The 20,341-nt window shown below is 36.2% G+C and overlaps 1 protein-coding gene across 1 annotated transcript in view; it reads right to left on the bottom strand.

Moving 5' to 3' along the window:
- Positions 1-6,646: 6,646 nt before the first annotated feature.
- The window catches only part of MEI4 (meiotic double-stranded break formation protein 4), a 135,835-nt gene continuing 122,140 nt past the window's right edge, over positions 6,647-20,341 (bottom strand). Inside the window, exon 4 of the mRNA XM_045842524.1 lies at positions 6,647-6,916. Within this exon, the coding sequence (XP_045698480.1) occupies positions 6,647-6,916 (270 nt within the window). The remainder of the gene's footprint in view (positions 6,917-20,341) is intronic.

Raw genomic sequence — 20,341 nt, 5'->3', positions numbered from 1 at the left:
TGTCATTGTTCTTTCAATGCGGTGAAATGGGAAGGCTCTCAAAGGAAACTGGGATGTAGGGCTGACTGACAAGGCAGAGTGCAAGGAAAAGTCCATGTGCCCCAGATTAGAGGGAAATGAATAAACAAGAACTGCCTAAAGTTTTTTTGGGGGGGACATATGACTGAGATGTTTTTATTTATTTAAACTTATTTATGTTTTTGCTCTCATGATACTGCTTTACCGCATTAGATGATTTAGAAATATCAGACACTGTCAATAGGATCATACTGATCAACTGTAATCATGAAATAGAGATATTTTTGTTTACACTTAAAATAAAGAAGTGTGATTATGGAGCCAGTGCAGAGAAACTATGCTTTACACATGTTATTTATTTCCATGTCTAAGATTTATGAATTAACTCTAATCCATATAGTTACGTGATCTTGAATGTAGCATTTGAAAGATTTAACTTGAATTATCCTCAGAAAGTGTTACTTAGACTGGCTTACAAAATAGATACTACAGTAGAATTTATATCTATTTCATTTTAAATAAATGCCACCAGTTGGAAACCTCTTGTGTCTTACTACAACTTTATATTTTTCCAAATGTAAAGTAATACTTCAATCCTATTTTAATTAATAGAGTGAAAATTTCCTACCACTGCAATTATTGAAAGTGCATGAAATGTATGTCTAAAAAGAACTCTTAAAAAACAGTGCAAACTGGAGTTTTACTGCCAGGATAACTTTTTTCTCTACACCTTTCTACTTTTGCAGAGTTAGGACACGGCGGCTGTGGCAGCCAAGTCCTCAGAGTACACTGCTGACTTAGTTGCTTATTGTGCGTTTGAATCCTAATTGTTTTTTCCCAGTCTTATGACCATGGGCAAATTATTTTGATGCTTTGTGCTTGTTTCTTCATCTAACCTGGGATAATGTATCCTCATCTCATAAAGCTCTTAGGACTAGCAAACTAATAAATTTAAAGAACCCACTGGACTGCCCAGCCCCTACCAGGTGCTCAGTATGCTGGTGTTGCTACCTGCCTTCATCAAGTGGTGGTGCCCAGGCCCTGGGTTATATGATGTGTGTGGAAGAGAGTCTTTAAAAGGAAAGTACCTTGAGAGCCAAGACCATACTAGCTTCAGAAATTATTTTTAAGTTTTCACATGGGAATAATATCAGTCTATTTACTTGGAGCTGGAGACATCTCACATTTCTATCAAGCTAGTTCTAGCTCTGTTTGTTGTTTGTTTTATAATCTCAAGGCCTAGTCTCTGGTGTTGTGTCCTAGACTTTGTCAAGTTGTAAGAGAAGTGCCTGGTCAGCTATGGTGAACTCCACTTCTGGAAAGGGGACTGTGGAAGGGGACAAGCCATGCCTTTAAAGCCTAGTGGTCACTCCTCTTGGAGGAGTGCCCTGGTTCTGGAGTTCTCCCAGAGGGGGAGGGGAGGGTCACGCCAGGGCAGTGTTGGGTCCTGCTCTCTGTCCTTGATGCCAGTCGGGGCCAGAAGGCACCAATGGGGCAGCCCTGCTTGTGGTGGGGCCCCTTTAAGATAATGAAGTAAAATGTAGGAGTGTTTTCAAACTTTACAATTAGTTTCAAGAGATTTGGATCCTTTTTTTTACAAAATGAATGTTGAATTGAGTGTGTGTTTGAGAGAGCATTAAGAACAAATACATCCTTTTCCCTGCTGGGTAAGTGGTGTTTCTGTTGTTCCTGAAATGATTAAGCATTCATGAAAAGGTCTTAGTAGTTAAATCATTAAAGCTGAAGGCAGTGATAGCTCTGTTCCCTTACCCCACTTAGGGTGCGGTCCCTATGCCACTCTGGAGCTCACGGTAATGTGGAGGCAACTCAACATGCAGGAAAGAAGTTAAGCACAAGAATTGAGAATAGGCAATTGTTTATTACTAATTTACATCTCACCATATTGCAGAAGAACTTAAAGAAGGTAGAATTTCATCTCTAGGATAGAATAATGTATTTGCTACTAGGCTACACTTACCATATGTATAAAAACAGATCTCTGGGAATAAGATGAACATTCTGATATTATTTGGTATTGTTTTACCTAATATCTCAACTTAAGAATAGAGTAACATCATGTCTGCATCTTTCTGCACATTCATCACTGTATATACCAGGACTAATGCAGAAAGCACCAATTAACTTATATCTCTTAAACTTGGATATAATAATTTTTTAAAATGCCAATAGGGAGTCATTATTTTAGTGAAGGGACTAAAAGCTAAATATAATGATGCTAATTTTTTAAAGTTATTAAAGTTGATAGATATTCTTAAAAATTAGATACTCATTTTAAGTGAATCATGTATAATTAAGTTCCCCGAAGTCCTCCTTTGGAGTTTTAAGGCACATTCAGAGAAAGTTAAATCATTCATTAAGTAATTTGGGATGACTGGATTTCTACTTTCTGTATGATTCTAAGTTCTGTTCAGTTAAAAAACAATGATTATAGCAGTGGTTCTCAAACCTTGGTGGGCATCAGATTCATCTACAGGCAGGACTTGATAAAACAGATTTCTGGGCTCAATCCTAGCCTTTCTGATTCTGAGGTAGGCCTGGGGTGGGGCCCTAGAGTTTGTATTTCTAACAGTGTCCCAAGTGTTGCTGATGCTGGCAGCCTGGAGACCACATTTGAGAACCACTGCTTTACATATAGATCAGAGACTGCTGAGATTAATGTTGTAAATCTTGATGCCCCAATGGAATGGCTATGAAACACAATACTCTCTTAAATATAACAGATGTGCACCAACCAGGTAAGCAGCTACAACAAAAATTAGATAAAATATCAGAAGAAAATATTACAAATTCAGAGTATATGTCTATGAAATAGAAAATGAATTATTTCAATGTCTTGAATATTAGACTCATATTTTCTTTTTACAGGCTTTGCTTTTTATTAGTAGTAATAGATTTCTATTACTACTAATTCCTATTTCTACTACCTAATAGGAATACCTAATTCCTATTCCTATTACTACTAAAGAGGATTTTCATATTAAATGAAAAACAACAAAAAAGGCTGAGGTCATTTCCTATATGTCATGCTCTGTAACACTGTGACAGTTCTAAAGAGCAGCCCGTGCACTGACTAAATAAATTTAGTGTTGTCCATTCCATAAATAATTTTAAAAGAACGAATTTACTTTCAATAATAATAAAATCCTGCATCTTTTTTTTTCAGTATTAGGCTCATGTTATCACTCTGTCTCCTTTAGCAAAAATACACTATAGATGCTGTTGGGTCATCATGTTGGGGCTGTTAAAAGAAAGTTCTGTTTTTATAAATCTGATTAAATATACAACTTAATATGCTTATACTTTATATGTGCAAATAATTGGTTTGCACAAAGTTAGTGCTTGATATTTGATGAATAAATGAAACCAGACTATCATAAGCCAGAGCCATCAATATTTTTTAAAAATCTATGAATGTACATAAAATTCTGTAAATGTGAATGGTTTTATTTTCCTTGCCTCTCTAGGAATATAGTGTCCTAACTACAGAATGCCAACCAATATGAATGAAAAGTACAATAGTTTGTGAAAGGACTGCATAAAATATCACCAGTATCTATATACAGGGCCAAGCACAAAACGATCACACATGTCTCCTCTCCCCACCGGGCTGAGCACTGCAGCCTGCCAGTCCATCCGCCACACCTTTCGAGTGAGGTTTGCATTTCTTAGAACATTAATATTTGAAGATGTTTTGACTGTGATAAAATGCTGTACAATTCAGAATAGGACAAATACGCTGTAGTTTGGAGATGGTAGTAGACAGGACAGCTGCTTTGCAGGGGTAGAAGAATCCAAATAAGCTAATGCTGAACTGCCATACTGTAAGCTTTGTAGTTGAGGGCATAGAAGGCTTCAATGACAATCTCAAAGGTGTGGTATTTGTGAGAGTTTCATGAAATGCCAGTTTGCACTGAACAGGCAGTGAGGCTCAGCAATTAAGAGTGTGGTCTGGGAAAATAGAACCATGGAGACGAAACCACATTCTTCCTGGTTGTGTGAACTTGGGCAAGCTGTTTAACATTCCTTAGCCTGAGCACCTCATCTCTAAAATGGAGGTAATAATGTTACCTATCACATAGGGTTGCCGGGAGAATCAAATGAGTTAATATATACAAAAAGGTTAGATCAGTGCCTGGCATCTAGTTATTAATATATGTTATTTATTATATGTAATATATAGTCAATAGTATAATATACAAAATACATGTAATATTTATATATGTACTAAATGCATGTTATAGTAATATCACATAATATATATTTACAAATATATAACATAAACACTATATGAGTGATAACACTTGTAATTTTTATTATTTTCTCCATTTCAGGGCTATTCTGTGCTCCTTTTTATTTCCCATACTATCCTAGTCCAGTTTCAGCTCTGCTCAATTTCTGCTGTCTCCATTATTCTTATCCCCAAAGTCTTAATTATAATCATGCATTAATCAAATCTTGATAAAATATTAATTCAAGTTTTAAGAATTCATTCATTCACTCATTCTTTATTTTTCACTGCTTTATTGAAACACACAGTTAAAAATGTCTTATTTCATCTCCTTTTTTTTTCTTTTTTTTACCAGCAGGACATTTAGACCTCAACACTAAATTTACAGCAGTTAACACTGTTAGAGACTGAAACACACAATATGAAAGATTAGGAGTCATATAATTGACTGGAGTTTAGTGTTTACCTAAAAATACTACCAAATAGAAATAAAATATATCTCCATTATATACATTAACAGTGATTCCCAATACTTGTCTGTTATTCTATAATTAATATATTTCCTAGGCCAGTTTTCAAACTGCAAAGCTTTGAAGGCTACTGGAATGAAGAAATCTGTTCTCGTTATAAAAGGCTTCTGATGCCCATGATGGGGGCTGCCTGCAGTGGGAAGAGGGCTGCTGCAGTTGCCTGCACATTTACTGACCTTGACCTTATCTGATCATATGGGAGAGGGAGGGTGGGGAGGTGTCATGGCCAGTGGGTTTTGTGTAGTGTAGTGTCATTAACTGAAGTGATTTGTACAAATCCCAGGAATCAAATATTAGGAAAGCTTCTCCTAATTCAGGATCTAGAATATCCTTTTTGTGTTCATCCGCTATGTGTGGTAGAGTAAATTACTTGCCTTGATTCTCCATTCTCTCCTGTTTCCAGGCCCTTTGCTATATAACTTGCAAGTTTTTCCATGCAACGTGGAGGATATTTTCCTGTCCCTTTTCTCTGGCCCTGACCATTTGATGTACTCTGGTCAATGCGTGTGGGCAGAAATTACAGTGTGACAGGTCAGCCTAGCCCTTTTCCTCCTGCCTCTCTGCCATCGCCACAGAAGAGCTTCCCCTGAGTAGCTTCTCCCCCTCCACCAGGGCTCCACAACACGCACGTGTGGGAGAGACCGAGACCTAGTTTACAGCAGGAGCCCAGCCCCGTGGGATCTGTGCGTGGAGCAGAGCTTCCAGCACAGCCCAGTTCAGGCGAGTGGGTCCCCATGTGAGGCACATCTGAGAAGTAATTCTTGTTGCACGTCACTGAGATTTTGACATAACAGTCGCTGACTGATACAATACATTGACTCTCAGTATTATAAAAAAGGCTTTACCTTCTCTGGAAAGCTAGAAATAACTCCAAAAATAACTGACAGATAATGATATGGTTTTACATGCAAAAAACACCAATGGCATTTGGGAATGGTAATTAAGTTGTGAAACAATTATCACACATAATCAATGAAGCAAATTTGTGTTTGTTGTGACCTACATTGTACTATAGGAAAGTATATGAGGTGTGCTCATTAAGCTGGTGGGGTATGATTTTAATAATTGAAATAAAGTCAATGAAACAGTATAACTGGAACATTCAACCAATACTTTTAGTAAGTATGAATATACTTTTAGTAAATATGAAGCATATTTCTGGATAGATGTAAGAATTTGTGAAAATTTCCTTAATGACATTATACATGACTTAATTACATTTTAGCAATAACAGGAATATTACATATAATCAACAGAATCAAAAACTTTTTTTGAAAAAACAACACAAACAACTAATTAGTACTTGCAAAAGGACTTGACAGATATGTTGATTATATAAAGCTAAAGGCAATTACCTTTACGATGTTAAATATTTTCCTCCTCCTACACAAGTCCTAAGATGATAGACAATGATGTAAGTGAAACTATTAAGAAAGAAGTTCTAGAAACCTAATTACAACCACTTATTTTTAAATACTGTATAAAGCAATAAAACTTTTAACATCTCTTCCATTACCTTTAAGTATTTATTACATGGAAATATTTTAAAATATATGTATCTTTTATGATATACACAATTAATGGTCCATTTTAGAGAGCACTAGACCTATACTGACGACCTATATTGTAAGGTGCAGTTACATGGGAATAAGGCTGATACTGGCTGATTACAGTATAGGAATATGACCCATAATCTTTTATACACAGATGAAGACTATTAAATTTAATTTATGATTATATTTAGAGACCTATTTAAAATGCTCATTTAAAAATATTTTTGAAAATCTTTTAAGTAGAAGATTTTCTTGATATATTCGATTTTAGTATGCTTCTGATATTTGGTAAACTGCTAAGGAAGTGAGTCATTTTCAATAGTTTTTATTTCTATGGAGTTCAAGAGAATGCCTAATCTCCATAAATAAAAAGTAAGTAAAGGAAATGTATCAGCGAGTTGGCAAACAGCTTCATCATGCTTCTGAAGAAATTTCTGGATTTCCTGGTTATCATGCCCCATATCTGAAGTGTTGCCTTCTTCATTTTCCTTTTGAAGAAGCTGCTCCAGAACCCAGAAGAGGGAGAAAATATTTTCATAGCGTGTCACATCATAATTGGCTTGCTCCTACAAATAAACAACAAACTGCTTTAAAAGAACATTGGTTATAGCTCAGCACAGAAAACAGCCAACTAAAGAGATTAAATTTTTGGATGACAATAAATGCAGTTGATCCTTGAATAATGCAGGATTTAGGGGACTGACACCCTCTTTACAGTTGAAAATGCACGTGTAACTTGTGACTCCCCCAAAACTTAAGTTGTCCCTTGGTATCCAAAGGGATTGGACTCAGGACTCTGAGTGGGTACACAATCTGTAAATGCTCAAGTCCCCTGTGTAAAATGGTGTAGATTAATGCATGGTGTCAGCCCTCCGCATCAGCAAACTCCCAGCCATAGATAGGAAACAGTACAGGTATTTAATGAAAAATACTCCATGTATAAGTGACACACACAGTTCAAACACATGCTGTTCAAGGGACAACTATATTTGACTTAACACCTACTGTCTTCCTGTTCCTTTGGGGTGGGAAACGGGAGAGAAAAAAAGGAGAACATTTCTTTTTTTCAAAAACTTTCCAATCTTGAATTACTTCTTTCTCATTATGGTTTACAAAGCTCCAGGTTCTTTCTCTGCATTATTGCTACAATTCATTACTCAGCTGATTCTCAGAATACTTGGCACAGAGTCTTACACATACCAAGACCTGTATGTAATTTTAACATTTCATCAAGGAATTCCAATTAATAATACTGCTGTTGATGATAAGAGAAGGATTTTTAGGAAAAGGATTTTGGGAGCATGTTTCACTATACAACTCAGACTTAGAGCAGTTAGAGTTATGTATGATCTGCAAGCGACCAGACATGATTGCATCCTGAGTTCACACAAGTCAGGAAGTAATAGGGTTAAACTGTGGAATCAGATATATGGTCATAATAAAAATGTATCTTGGAGAAGTTGTTATTTGGTCAAGATGGCTGAAAGTGAAGATGAGTCAAAGGATGGGCAACAAAAAGCGTAACACGAGGGAATACAGGAATCAGTGTAAAGACATAAACTGATTTTATCATTTGCTTTTTAAGAAATGTGTTGAAAACATTCACCAACTCTATCCACTGTGATAATACATGAACAAAGAAATATTCACTCATTCACTTGTTTATTTATACTCACCACAGGACATGCTTACTGATTTTAGAGAGAGGGGAAGGGAAAGAGAGAGAAAAGGACAGAAACATCAGTTGGTTGCCTCTTGTATGTGCCCCGGCTAGGGATGGAACCTGCAACCTAGGCATGTGCCCTGACTGGGAAATCAAACCCAAGACATTTCAGTTTATGGGGTGACATTCCAACCAACTGAGCCATCCCAGCCAGGGCGAGAAACATTTTTGTAGAGCCAGAGGAGTGTATTCAATAAGGTGTCTAATAGGTAGTCAAATATATGCAAATAACTAATACTTTTTCAACTTTAATAAAAATACAAAAGCAGGGAACTGTAGATTAGTCTCATTTATGAGTATATACATTTCCAAGTTTATGAATATAGACACAGGAGTCCAAACAATTATACTTAATCCAACAATATAATCAAATACAGGTTTATTTAGGTGATTAAATAATAAGAATTCTATCGATAATTCAACATATCAACAAATTTAAGTTGAAAACCTATATGAACATGTCAATAGGTGCTGAAAAGATTTTTTTCAGTTAGAGTTTACATTTAATATATTTCGCATTAGTTTCAGGTGTGCAGTGTAATGGTTAGTCATGTGCAGAGTGTTCCGTCCCTATTATTTCCAGTACCCAATCGGCACCATACACAGTTATTACAATATTATTGACTGTAATCCCTAAGTTGCATTTTACATCCCCATGACTATTCTGTAACTACCAATTTGTACTTCTTAATCCCTTCAGCTTTTTCACCCAGTTCCCCAAACCCCCAATCCTCTGGCAACCATCAGTCTGTTCTCTGTGTCTGTAGGTCTCTGTTTTATTTATTTATATTGTTCTTTAGATTCCACATATAAGTGAAACCATATGGTATTTGTCTTTCTCTGACTTACTTCCTTAGCATATACCCTGTAAGTCCATCCACGCTGTTACAAATGTTTTGTTCATTTTTATGGCCAACTAATATTCCATTGTTTATTGATGGGCACTTTGGTTGCTTAAGGATATATGTATTCCTTTGAATTAATGTTTTGAATTTCTTCAGCTGTATACCCAGAATTGGGATTGCTAGGTCATAAGGCGGTTAGTTCCATTTTTAATTTTTTTGAGAAACCTCCATACTGTTTTCCACAGTGGCTGCACCAGTCTGCATCCCCACCCAGAGTGCACAAGGGTTCCCCTTTCTGCACATCCTCGCCAGCACCTGTTGTTTGTTTTATTGATGATGGCTGACAGGTGTGAGATGGTGTATCACTGTGGTTTTAATTTGTGAATTTGAGTATCTTTTCATATGTCTATAGGTCATTTGCATGTCCTTTTTGGAGAGGCAGGTCATTTGTACACTTTTTAAAACTGGATTGTTTGATTCTATTTTGGTGTTAAGTTGTATGAGTTTTTTATAAATTTTGGATATTACTTCCTTATCAGATGTATCACTGGCAAATATGTCCTCCCATTCAGTGGGCTGTCTTTTCATTTTGTTGATGGTTTCTTTTGCTGTGTAAAAACTTTTTAGTTTGATGTAGTCCCACTTGTTGATTTTTCCTTTTGTTGCCTTTGCTTCTGGTGCAAATTAAAAAAAAATAATTGCCAAGACAAATGTCAAAGAGCTTATTGTCTATCTCTTCTTCTAGTTTTATGATTTTTGGGTCTTACATTCAAGACTTTAATCCATTTTGAGTTAACTTTTGTCTGTGGTGTAAGATAGTGGTCCAGTGTCATTCTTTGCCATGTTACTGTCCAGTTTTCCCAACACCACTTATTGAAGAGACTCATCCCCATTGAATATTCTTGGATCCTCTGTCATAAACTAGTTGATCAAAAATGAGTGAGTTGATTTCTGGAGTCTCTATTTGGTTGCACTGATCTATGAGTCTGTTTTAATGACAATAACATGCTATTTTGATTACTGTAGCTTTGTAATATAGCTGGAAATGAAAAAGCATGATGCCTCTGGCTTTGTTTTTTCTCAGGATTGCTTTGATGATTCAGGGTCATTTATGGTTCCATATAAATTTGAATATTTTTCTATTTGATTCTTTAAAAAATGCTTATAATAATAACTACTTCAACTGCACTGTACCTCACACTCCTACTAATTGGACTACACATTATTAGATGATTACACCTAATATCTACACGCTCATTCCCTTGATCTGGAATGGACTCATATCACCAATCTCTCAGTACCAGGACCCTGGTCAGTATCCAGTGCCCATCAGTGGTGCTATGTAACCATCAAGCATGTCTGGATCCCACCATTTTTATAAATGTAAATTATTTACCTCATATTCTGGTCCATTATATATTTGTTTTATTATCTGTTTAGACTGTAAACATACTGAGAAAAGCTGTGTTCCTGTCTCTACAGTTTCTGTAATTCCTAGAAGAATATCTTAATTGTTTTTGGTAAATGTCAATATACACTTCTTGTTTGAGTTTAATGGGAACTGTAGTAATTTAAAAGGTACAATGCTACTCTAGACATATGCAGCAGTACCTCCTTATTCACAAATTTGTTTCCCACAGTTTCACTTATATATATATGGTTTTATACAGTCCACAGTATCAGGCATCACTGGGGGTCTTGAAGCATCTCTCTCACAGATAAGGAAGGGGTGGACTACTATACTGGTTATGACCTGAAGGATTGTCAGTGGCATTTTCCAATGAAAAAACTTTTCAACACTTTCTTTATTCCAAACTAAAAAAATTCACAGTAAGTGTTTAACCTAATAGTGGGCAATATTTATATATTTTTTAAACCTGTTCAGTAATGACCATGAATAGTCCAAATTCTTGTATGAGTTAATAGATAATTCTTCTTGGAACTATTATTATAAACATATATATTTATTTAGACATTAACGGAAATTAGATAGTACTTAATGCAAATTCTATAGCTAAAAGGTAAATTTACTTCATTCACTTTGAAGTTCTAACTACAATAGGGGACAGTCCTTTATCATGACAATAGTAGGCAGAACTGTGGAAATGATTTTAGGCCTCACTTCTACTGATACTAGCTATATATTCTAGTACAATATTTATTCTATTGAGTCCTTGAAGTACATTAGCGTTTTGTGAACCAAATGATTACTCTGTTTTGAAGATATTTAGATTAATTTTTAGTTAACCATGGTTTTCATGTATAACATTTTTAAGAATAGTTAACAATTGCCAAGTGTGCTTGTCAGAGTAGGGAGAAGTTCTCTTCCCTGATAAAGGCCATTGCATCCCAGGCAATTTCAGGGCAAGTGAGTACAGCAGGCTGAATGTGTCTTGGTACTTTTCCATGTGCTTTCAGAATCTTACTCTGGGCATGTTTAGCTCTGCTTCCAGATGGCCTGGCGTCCCCACTGTAATGTCCCATTTCCCCAAGTTGTTTTGGACTTGGCTTTTTCACTTTTATCAGAATTTATCTGCCTTGGGTTCCACCTTTGTCCTAAATGCCTATTCTCCAAATAAGTAATTGGATAAACTCTTTTGTTCCAAGATATTAACAGTTCATAGACTATTAATTTTAAACTAACTCCTCTCTTTAGGAACAGTATGAACTTAGCTCACATGCCTGCGCAGCCCTCCCTCTCAACGTGACTGAAGTGCATGTCTGTGGGGGAGGTCTTTCCTGTAGTTACCAAGTATCCTCACACTGGCAGCTGCTTGCTGTGCTTAATCATATGCTCAGACACTTTCAGAATTAGCTGAATAAAAACTAAAATAAATGATATTAAGATGATAGCTGATAAATATACTTCTATATTTTGGTGTGATTTTTACCTTCTCAGTGTCACATTGTTAGAAAATACCAAACACAAGTGGAACATACTCACCTGGAAATACTCAGGTACCCAGGTGTTTTGCATTAACACCCTGCAGGGGAGGCTGAATGAGCCTCAGCACAGAAGCCATGTGGCTGCGTGTATCTGATATACTGCTGTGGGTTTATCTTACTAGCTAGGTCTTAAAATTGAAGGAGCCTTGAGAGGAAGCTTCTATAGTCCTATGACTATTTCTTATAACCTAATCCATTTTGTGTAACAGGGACCTTAAGAAGAGGAAATACTTTCCTGGTAGAAAAATCACCAGCTATTTTTGTGGAACATTTTTAGAATTAAACCATTTTATTTTTATTTTTCTATTCCTGAGCTGGACTTCAGAAATTCAAAGTGCACAAATATTTTTTAAATGGTGAAAAAAATTAATACCTCTTTACCTGATGCTAAATTTCACTTTAAAACTTCGATTCTGAAGTTAAGGCTATAGACATATAATGCCAGTATCCTAATTACTATTTTAGTTGGAATTCAGTCAACGTTAACTAGATATTTTTGTAACGAGTTATTATCCTTGAAGCAGACACTGCTACTTGCTTACCTCATATCCATTTTTCCCTCCTTTTTCATCTACTAACCCCAGTTTTGTTCAGGATAATAATGGAGCAAATAAAAAATGTACATTTTCCAGTTTCCCTTAAGGCTAAGCCTGGTCAAAGAGATGTAAATATCATCAACGAGGTGGGTTTCTGGGAAAGCTCTTTAAGAGCAGGCAAAATCCAATGGAATGCACTTTTTGCCTACCCTCTTCATCATTTTTCCTGCTTGGAGATCCAGATGAAGTGCCTGGAAGTAGAAGAGCCATGTGGAAGGCATGGGGATGAGGGCCCCCCCATCCCCCATCCAGAATCAACAGAAAGGGCCCAATTCTGGAAGGCACGGTGCAGCTCCATATCCCCACGCTGGGAGGCTGCACTTGCCCGCACTGTGTTGGGGTTTCCTTCCTCCACTTTAGTCATTTAAAACTGGAAACATGAGGCTTCACCTAGGCTGGAAGGGAACTCTTTAAGGTTCCTTAGCACTGGACAGGTGCTGCCGTGCAGAGAAGAGCGAAGATAAACGGACGGAAACAGGTTCCTGGCCCGCAGACAATGTAACACAAGGTGCTGCACAGTAGAGGTGTGGCTTGCAGTTTGGATGTTTGTATTTAATGCTAAAAAAGTATGAGGATGACAGTTCATTAAATTCAACAGTTTGATCATTTATTTGTGCTGGCTTAGGGCATGCGGAGGTGAAGTCTGACACCTTCAGAAATAAGCATGCTGCTACAAGAGGGGTGAAAACACAACACGACTTTTTTTGTATTTCTACAAACTCAAGAGGTAAAGGAAAACTGGATCACTGCAGGGCAGAAAATCAAGTCAAAGAGTGTGGGAATGTAACCTAATGTTAACTTCAGCAATCAGGAAATGTACCTTTGGCCCAGATTTTATTAGGAGCAAGTAGTATCAACTAAAATTAGTAGTCTTGAAAAGAATGAATTCAACACAATACTTTAAAGGAAAAGGTTCACTGTCATCATAATAATTAAATGAGAAAAGTACCCCTGAGTTTTCGTAACTACTAGAGGCAAAGAAGGCAGTAAATTTCAGTCAAGGAGATGAGAAGGATGAAGTGCACTCTCTTATCAGCAGTTTGCTGTGCAGCCTGAAGGTTCTGAAGCCCAGGAGAAAGCACTTAACGAGCTGACAAGTAATCAGGGGCTTAGCTAGGGTCCCAGCAAAATGCTGCTGCACGTGGTCATGCCAGCACCAGTGCGTGACAACAGAGCAGGAGAGCCACATGCACATTACATCTAACGTGTCTTATATATGTGCATGTGTAAAAATATATAAATCATATATTTGAATATACCTATAACATGTAGTATTACAGATACCTATAATACATATTTATATTCTATTAGTTATATATTATAGATATCTATATGACATAATATATAATTATATAATATATATGCATGTGTGTATAAATATATAAAATAAGTGAACTTATGTTTGCAAATGAAGCACCAATTCACTTAAGACTATGTTTCCTACAAAGATTGTTACCGTATCCTTTTCCTCTCTCTGCAACCTGGGTGTCAGACCCATACTGAGGAAGTATAAGTTAAAAGGCTGATCTGAACAGAGGGTGGTTAATTAGGGGAGATTTCCTAGAGATGAATTGTGAGCCATTGCTCAAAGACAGTGAGGGGTATAGATTGATGAATCATATTTTGATCAAAGTGCCAGGCAAAGAAGAATAAAAAGGACTCAATGGGTATTAATCTATTTTGCCATATACGGCAAATAGATTGCCTTTTGCACAGTTATCTGCCTTAAATGATGGATCCTGGAGACTAGTTCTGAGGGGCTTATATCTAATTTGTGGGGAAACTTAGGTGAAAAGTTCTGAACTCTTGAAACTAGTAACATTTGAGATCTTGACATTTTGCCTTGTGTCCTATAGCAAATAGTTCAAGTATGCAAGATTTTTACATAAAAATATTCATGAGAGGAATATATATAACCATGGGTTTTAAAAATCTGTAATGAGCCTTGTTTAAAAATGCTGATTTTTCTCATTAACCAGTTTTACCTACTTTCTTCAAATGTTTTTTAAGGCTGAATTTATATAATAAGGTAATAGCAAAATGAACAGACTGAAAAAAAAAGGGCTATAGTGGAAGAGGAGTTTGGACAAGAATCACTGAGAGTGAGAGGAGGATTCGTATGTTTGACAAAAATAGACACCAAGTCTTCAGCCAGAACAGATGTGGCAGAGGCTCTTGCTGGTTGAGATCTTTGAGAAACGGGAATTTTACTGAGCAAGGTTTTTTTGTAAAGGCAGGCCATCAATCGAACAGGTATTCATGGTTATTAAATCCAGCTGGCCATTTACTAGTTATGTGACCTGGGCAAGTTATTTGAACCTCACTAAACCTGTTTCCTCATCTAAAACTTTTAAGTAGTAACAGTAACTCCTCTATTGGATTGTTGAGATGATTACATTAGATCATATATTTAAAATGTAGCACAGGAGCATAGATTTTTCAATAAGTATTATTTATTATCATCATAATCATCATTAAGTTTTTATCCAAGGTGAAAAAGATCCCCTATCTATAAGGTACTTTGCATGTAGATGAAGGCTACTGGTATTATTCAAGCACTATACTACCATCAATGATTGGATTCATCTCAAGCCACATTAAGAACCTGAGGTGGCATCTTTATCTGCTTTCCTCTATCAAGAAAATCTTTCATAGACAGTAGTAATCTAGCAGAGAATTCCTTTTTTGCATAAAAGAGTGGCACTGAGGAACCTAAATGCGAGGTGATTATTTTAAAACCTTTCTGATATTAGAAGGCGCTGCAGGATATGAACATCTGCAAAAAGGTCCATTCAGTCCAATCCCACCTCCGACCCCCTATGAAGACATGGTATTTAAAGAGCTAGCTTGATTCTCTTCTTAATGTTATATTCTCTAATTATCTGACTAGTGAGAGATGTATCAGTGTATTCAAGCTTTATTCTAGAGGCCAGATGGTAAAAAATACTTTTTGATTCCTAAATAATATGACCTTTTGGTGACTAACTCAGTAATATCATAGATTAAATCCCAAGACTTTAAAATTTTGTTTGCACACTTCTCTGGGTATTCTATTATTTGACTCCTACTGACCACTTTTTGGGTGGTTAGAATAGCAGATTGGTGGGTATAATGATAAATGGATCCCACATTGATTTTAATTCTTGAATTTCTTTCTATAAAGAATAGATAGTCCCTAACACATGGACATAGCATTTCTCTGTCCTAACAGATCTCTTGAGCCAACTTTAAATAGCTTTACACTGCATTCCCAGTTGCTTTCTCAGGATCTGTATCCTCAATTATGGGGCCATCAATCCCACTCAGTAACTTTTTCACTACTTTACAGTACAATATTAAACTTGGTCTAAAGCTGGAAATCTCTTTAAAGTAGTTTTAACAAAGCAATGCAAACCAGATGATTTGGTTACTAATATAAGTCTATTAAGTAAAAAAACCCCAAAAACAATACAGGGCTCAGAGACTGGAATAAAAGCAACTAAATTCTTTAAGGACTAATTCTGCTGAGAGTACTCAGCACTTTAAAATTGTATGTTTCTGCCTGCCTTGCCTTCCTCTCTCTCCCTTTAGTCCTATTACAAACATTTATTGAGTACACTCATGTGCCATACCCTATGGTTAAGTGCTAGAGATGCAGAGATGAATAGGACAGGATCCCTACCTATATAGGAACTCCAAGCATGCATCTAGGAAGACAAAGGAGTAAATAAATTACAACAATGCAGAATGCATGCACTAAGAGCTGTAAAGGAACTCTAGAGAGAACTGAGTCATACGCTGAAGGGCAGGAAACAAGTTTAGTTGTGAATGATGATCCTGCAAGTTCACTTGCTGCTAGATGGTATGGCAGATGTTTTTGGAGACATGACTGGAAAGTTATTGTCAACATAGGTAAAATACCTCTTGGCTACTACCACAGAGGGCTCTGTCTCTGGTCAGTGGATAGGCACTGAAGCGAGGGAGAGGCAGAGTGCTTAAAGGGAGAGCAGGGAAGATTATTACCGATCTCTGCAACAATTCACTCTGCAGAATCTTTCTGCCTTCTCTCAGGCAGTGGAAACAGACTGGATGACGGGTGTGTGCAGTCAGCAGCCAAATCATGTTAAGTGTTAAAATCTTAAAGAGTGTGATTGGTTCCATGAGGTCTGTAGTCACTTAAATGTTTGATAGTCATCTTTCTGAAAGAGGGTGCAGATAACAAGAGGAAGCACAAAGTAGTATTTTTGAGAAAAAGAAATCAAAGCTGATGAAATACCTGAAATATACTGGAAACAGATACAGATGGCCATTACTGATGAAAAACAAATGTCCAAATAGCCAGTGGGGGTAAAGTCAACAAGAAACTTTCTTCTTTAGGACTCTAAATAAAAGATTATCCAAGGCAGCGTGAAAACCTGCCCAACCAGGCAAGAGCTAGATTTTTTGGAGTAGTATCAGTGACTGCCCAGCCAGGCAAAAGCTAGAAGGTAAAGCAATTTCCTAGAGGCTGCTTAGCTAAGCTTTGATACATTTGCCTTAAGTAAGCAAGAAATGTATATATTTAAGCAAGAAATGTATATATTTATTAAGAGTACTGGATCCAAAGCCTAAGATTAGTGACAACAAAGGGATGGGCTAAAAAGTGACCAGATCGTCTCCAATATTGTTTGGAAGTTGAAAGCAAGTTTGATTGACTTCAGATAACCTAATCATCTCCCAAAGGCCAAATGAACAAGGTTGGGTCTACAGAAATTAAAAACCAACACTTCTGTCTCTTTTCCTTTCTGTTTTCAATGTGTATACCGCGGCTTCAATGGAATCAGTCTATTAGAGTTTGCTATCAAAAGCTGAGTAAAACTGCATAACACACAGTGAAGTTTAGAAATAGAAAAGAAAAAAAAACCTTATTATCAACATTTTATCTTGTTATTGAAATGGAGACTGGGCCTAGAGCAAAGTGAATTATACATTTCTTGTTTTTTTTTTTAAAAATCAATTGACCACCATCTCTCCTTTTTTAAAAAATCATATTTTTGAGATATACATGATATAGTCAAATTTGCCCTTTTATAAGTGTTTATTTTTATGAATTTGATAAATTACTTGTAGGAAGAGAAAAGTATTACAGAAATAATCTTTTTTATTTTTTTAAAGATTTTATTTATTTCTAGAAAATGGGGAAGGGAAGGAGAAAGAGAGAAACATCAATGTGTGGTTGCCTCTCGCATGCCCCCTACTGGGGAGCTGACCCACAACACAGGCATGTGTTCTGACTGGGAATCAAACCTGCAACCCTTTGGTTTGCTGGTTGGCACTTAATCCACTGAGCACCACCAGGCAGGGAAATAATCTTTTTTTTTAATCAATCCTCACCTGAGGATATGTTTATTGATTTTTTTACAGTGGAAGGGAGAAAGAGAGGGAGGGAGTGGGGAGAGAAAGAGGGAGGGAGGGAGTGGGGAGAGAAAAAGAGAGAGGGAGGGGGAGGGACGGAGGGAGGTAAGTGGCAGGGGGAAAGATGTGAGAGAGAAACATAGATAGATCCACTGTCTCCCATGCACCCCCTGACCAGGGATTGAACCTGCAACTTATGTATGTGCCCTGACTAAGGATCAAACTTGCAACCTTTTGCTATACAGGATGATGCTCCAACTAAGCCACCCAGCCAGAAGATGATCATATGATTTTTATCCTTCATTTTATTAATCTAGTGTATCACACTGATTGATTGCAGCTGTTTAACTAATGTTCAAAAATCCTACTTGATCATGGTGTATAATCCTTTTAATGCATTTTTGAATTTGGTTTGCTAATATTTTGTTGAGGATTTTTGCATCTATATTCATCAGGGATATATCTAAGAAAGTCACACACTGTAAAATAAATTTTTATAAGATTACTCTCACATTTCACACTTTGACAACTTCCCATAATACTATTTAATTAAATGCCCCTTGCTGTTTAAAACCCTTTTACTTTACCTGGATGTCTCTTCCAGCTCAGACCTTTTCAGCAAGAACTGAAAATGAGATAGGCAGTCTGGAAGATAAATGTATGTAACTAACAAAGGTGTTAGGAATGGAGAGCCATAAAGTGCAGGTATGTATGTGAGGGGGGACCCCCCAAAAACAACATTATCTTCTGGACGGCAGGATTCCCCTGCTAGGTGAGTGTTCTAGGATCCCATTTGTATCAGTATATGAACTGGCATTGTTGTGACAGGCTATGTTTGGGTTCAGTGGATTTTTTTTGGAAGACTTTCACTGCATTTGCCCATTTCACGATGGGTGATCTATGAGCACACCTGCCCACACTGAGCACTGAGTATTCAGCAGTTTTTGACCAAAACCAGCAGGACCCTAGGCCCCACCCTCCCTATTCACCCGATCTCGCCCCAAATGACTTTATTTTTTGTTTCCCTGGATGACAAATGTCCTTAAAGGGGAACATTTTGCCCATATGGAAGAGGCAAAACAAAAAAAGACAAGTGCTAAAAGGCATCAAAATTCACAAGTTCAAAAACTGTTGTGAGGAGTGGAAAAAATGTCTCAGCATGTGTATTGCATCAAATGGAGAGTATTTTGAAGGTGACTAAAGTTTAAACATGTAAGAATAAATACACAATTTTTAATAAACAAATTATATTTTTTGGGTCCCCCTTCATATACTCAAATGAATATATTTACTTTTCTCATTAAAACCAAGGAGCAAAAAGCTCCCTATATGGAGAAATCTAACTAACGATGTGTTTATACTCATGTTTTCCTACTAATTTGATCTAAGTAGTCAATTAAAATATCCAGTGAGTCAGATAGAATTCATTAGAGAGAAAAACTTTAACATCCATTTGCAATAATTTTACATAAAATAAAATGTAAAAAAATGTGCATTTTGTTTAGTGTCATTTGCTAAACACTAAAGCTGGGAGGTTCTCCCAAAAGAAAGAGTTTTCTGATTGGAGGGGATGGAAAAAAAGTTCACACTATAATTTGGCACTTAGAGACTCATAATTCACATTGAAATGTTAAGGTTTCATTAAATTATAAAGTTTAGTATGTAAGTTGAGCATACTAAATATATATGTTTTTTATTTATTTATGGAGAATTAATATTCTAAAGAACACATTGTTGACATTAATAAATGATAATAAATGGCCAACACAGGCATAAAGGACAGTAAATGGAGTCATAGTTGGAAAAAAACACCTAGCTATTTTCAAAGGAGAAAAAAATAGTATGGGTTCCTACTTATCTGATATCAGTAAATGTATTTATTCCAAGTAAACAATATATCATTACTATGGGCTGCATATTTCATTTTAATGGAAAACTTCATCTAAAATCTACATGATTACCTATATGTAAAATGTAATGTTTTCTGATCCAGAGGTAAATGACCATTTCACCAAGGTAAACAGCAAATAAAGAGGGTTTTCTCAACCTTTAACTGAGAAAAGTATACTATTTACAACCTGATAGTTATAAAATCAAAGATGTAAGTATGTGTGTTCTAAAAGTTCTAAATTTGGCCTTTTGCACTGTCAGAGAGAGTACCTAAAAACTGGATTTAAAGAGGGTATGAAACAGATGACTGATTTGTAATTTGGTTGAATTTGAGTCTTGTGATCTGGCATTTAACTGTGGTTAATGTGCATGTTGTTTTCTATAATACCAAAGAATGGAAAAATATACATTTCATTTTGTCATTTTATAATTCTAAATGTTTGACTCAAGTGTAGAGACTAAAAAATGGGCAGATAATATTCAAACTTTAAAAATATCCCTAGTATGTGAATATTAAACATTTTGTTTAATATATTTAAGTATTTACTATCAGGAAATAATATATGCATATGCATATTTTAAATATAAAAATGGTTTTGGCTTGTTTTTGGTTGTTTT

This window comes from Phyllostomus hastatus, unplaced genomic scaffold (assembly GCF_019186645.2).
Source record: "Phyllostomus hastatus isolate PE091 unplaced genomic scaffold, TTU_PhHast_1.1 phas_contig_40, whole genome shotgun sequence".
Taxonomy (NCBI): Eukaryota; Metazoa; Chordata; class Mammalia; order Chiroptera; family Phyllostomidae; genus Phyllostomus; species Phyllostomus hastatus.
The sequence above is the reverse complement of the archived record's forward strand: the minus strand, read 5'-3'. Positions and strand labels throughout refer to the sequence as shown.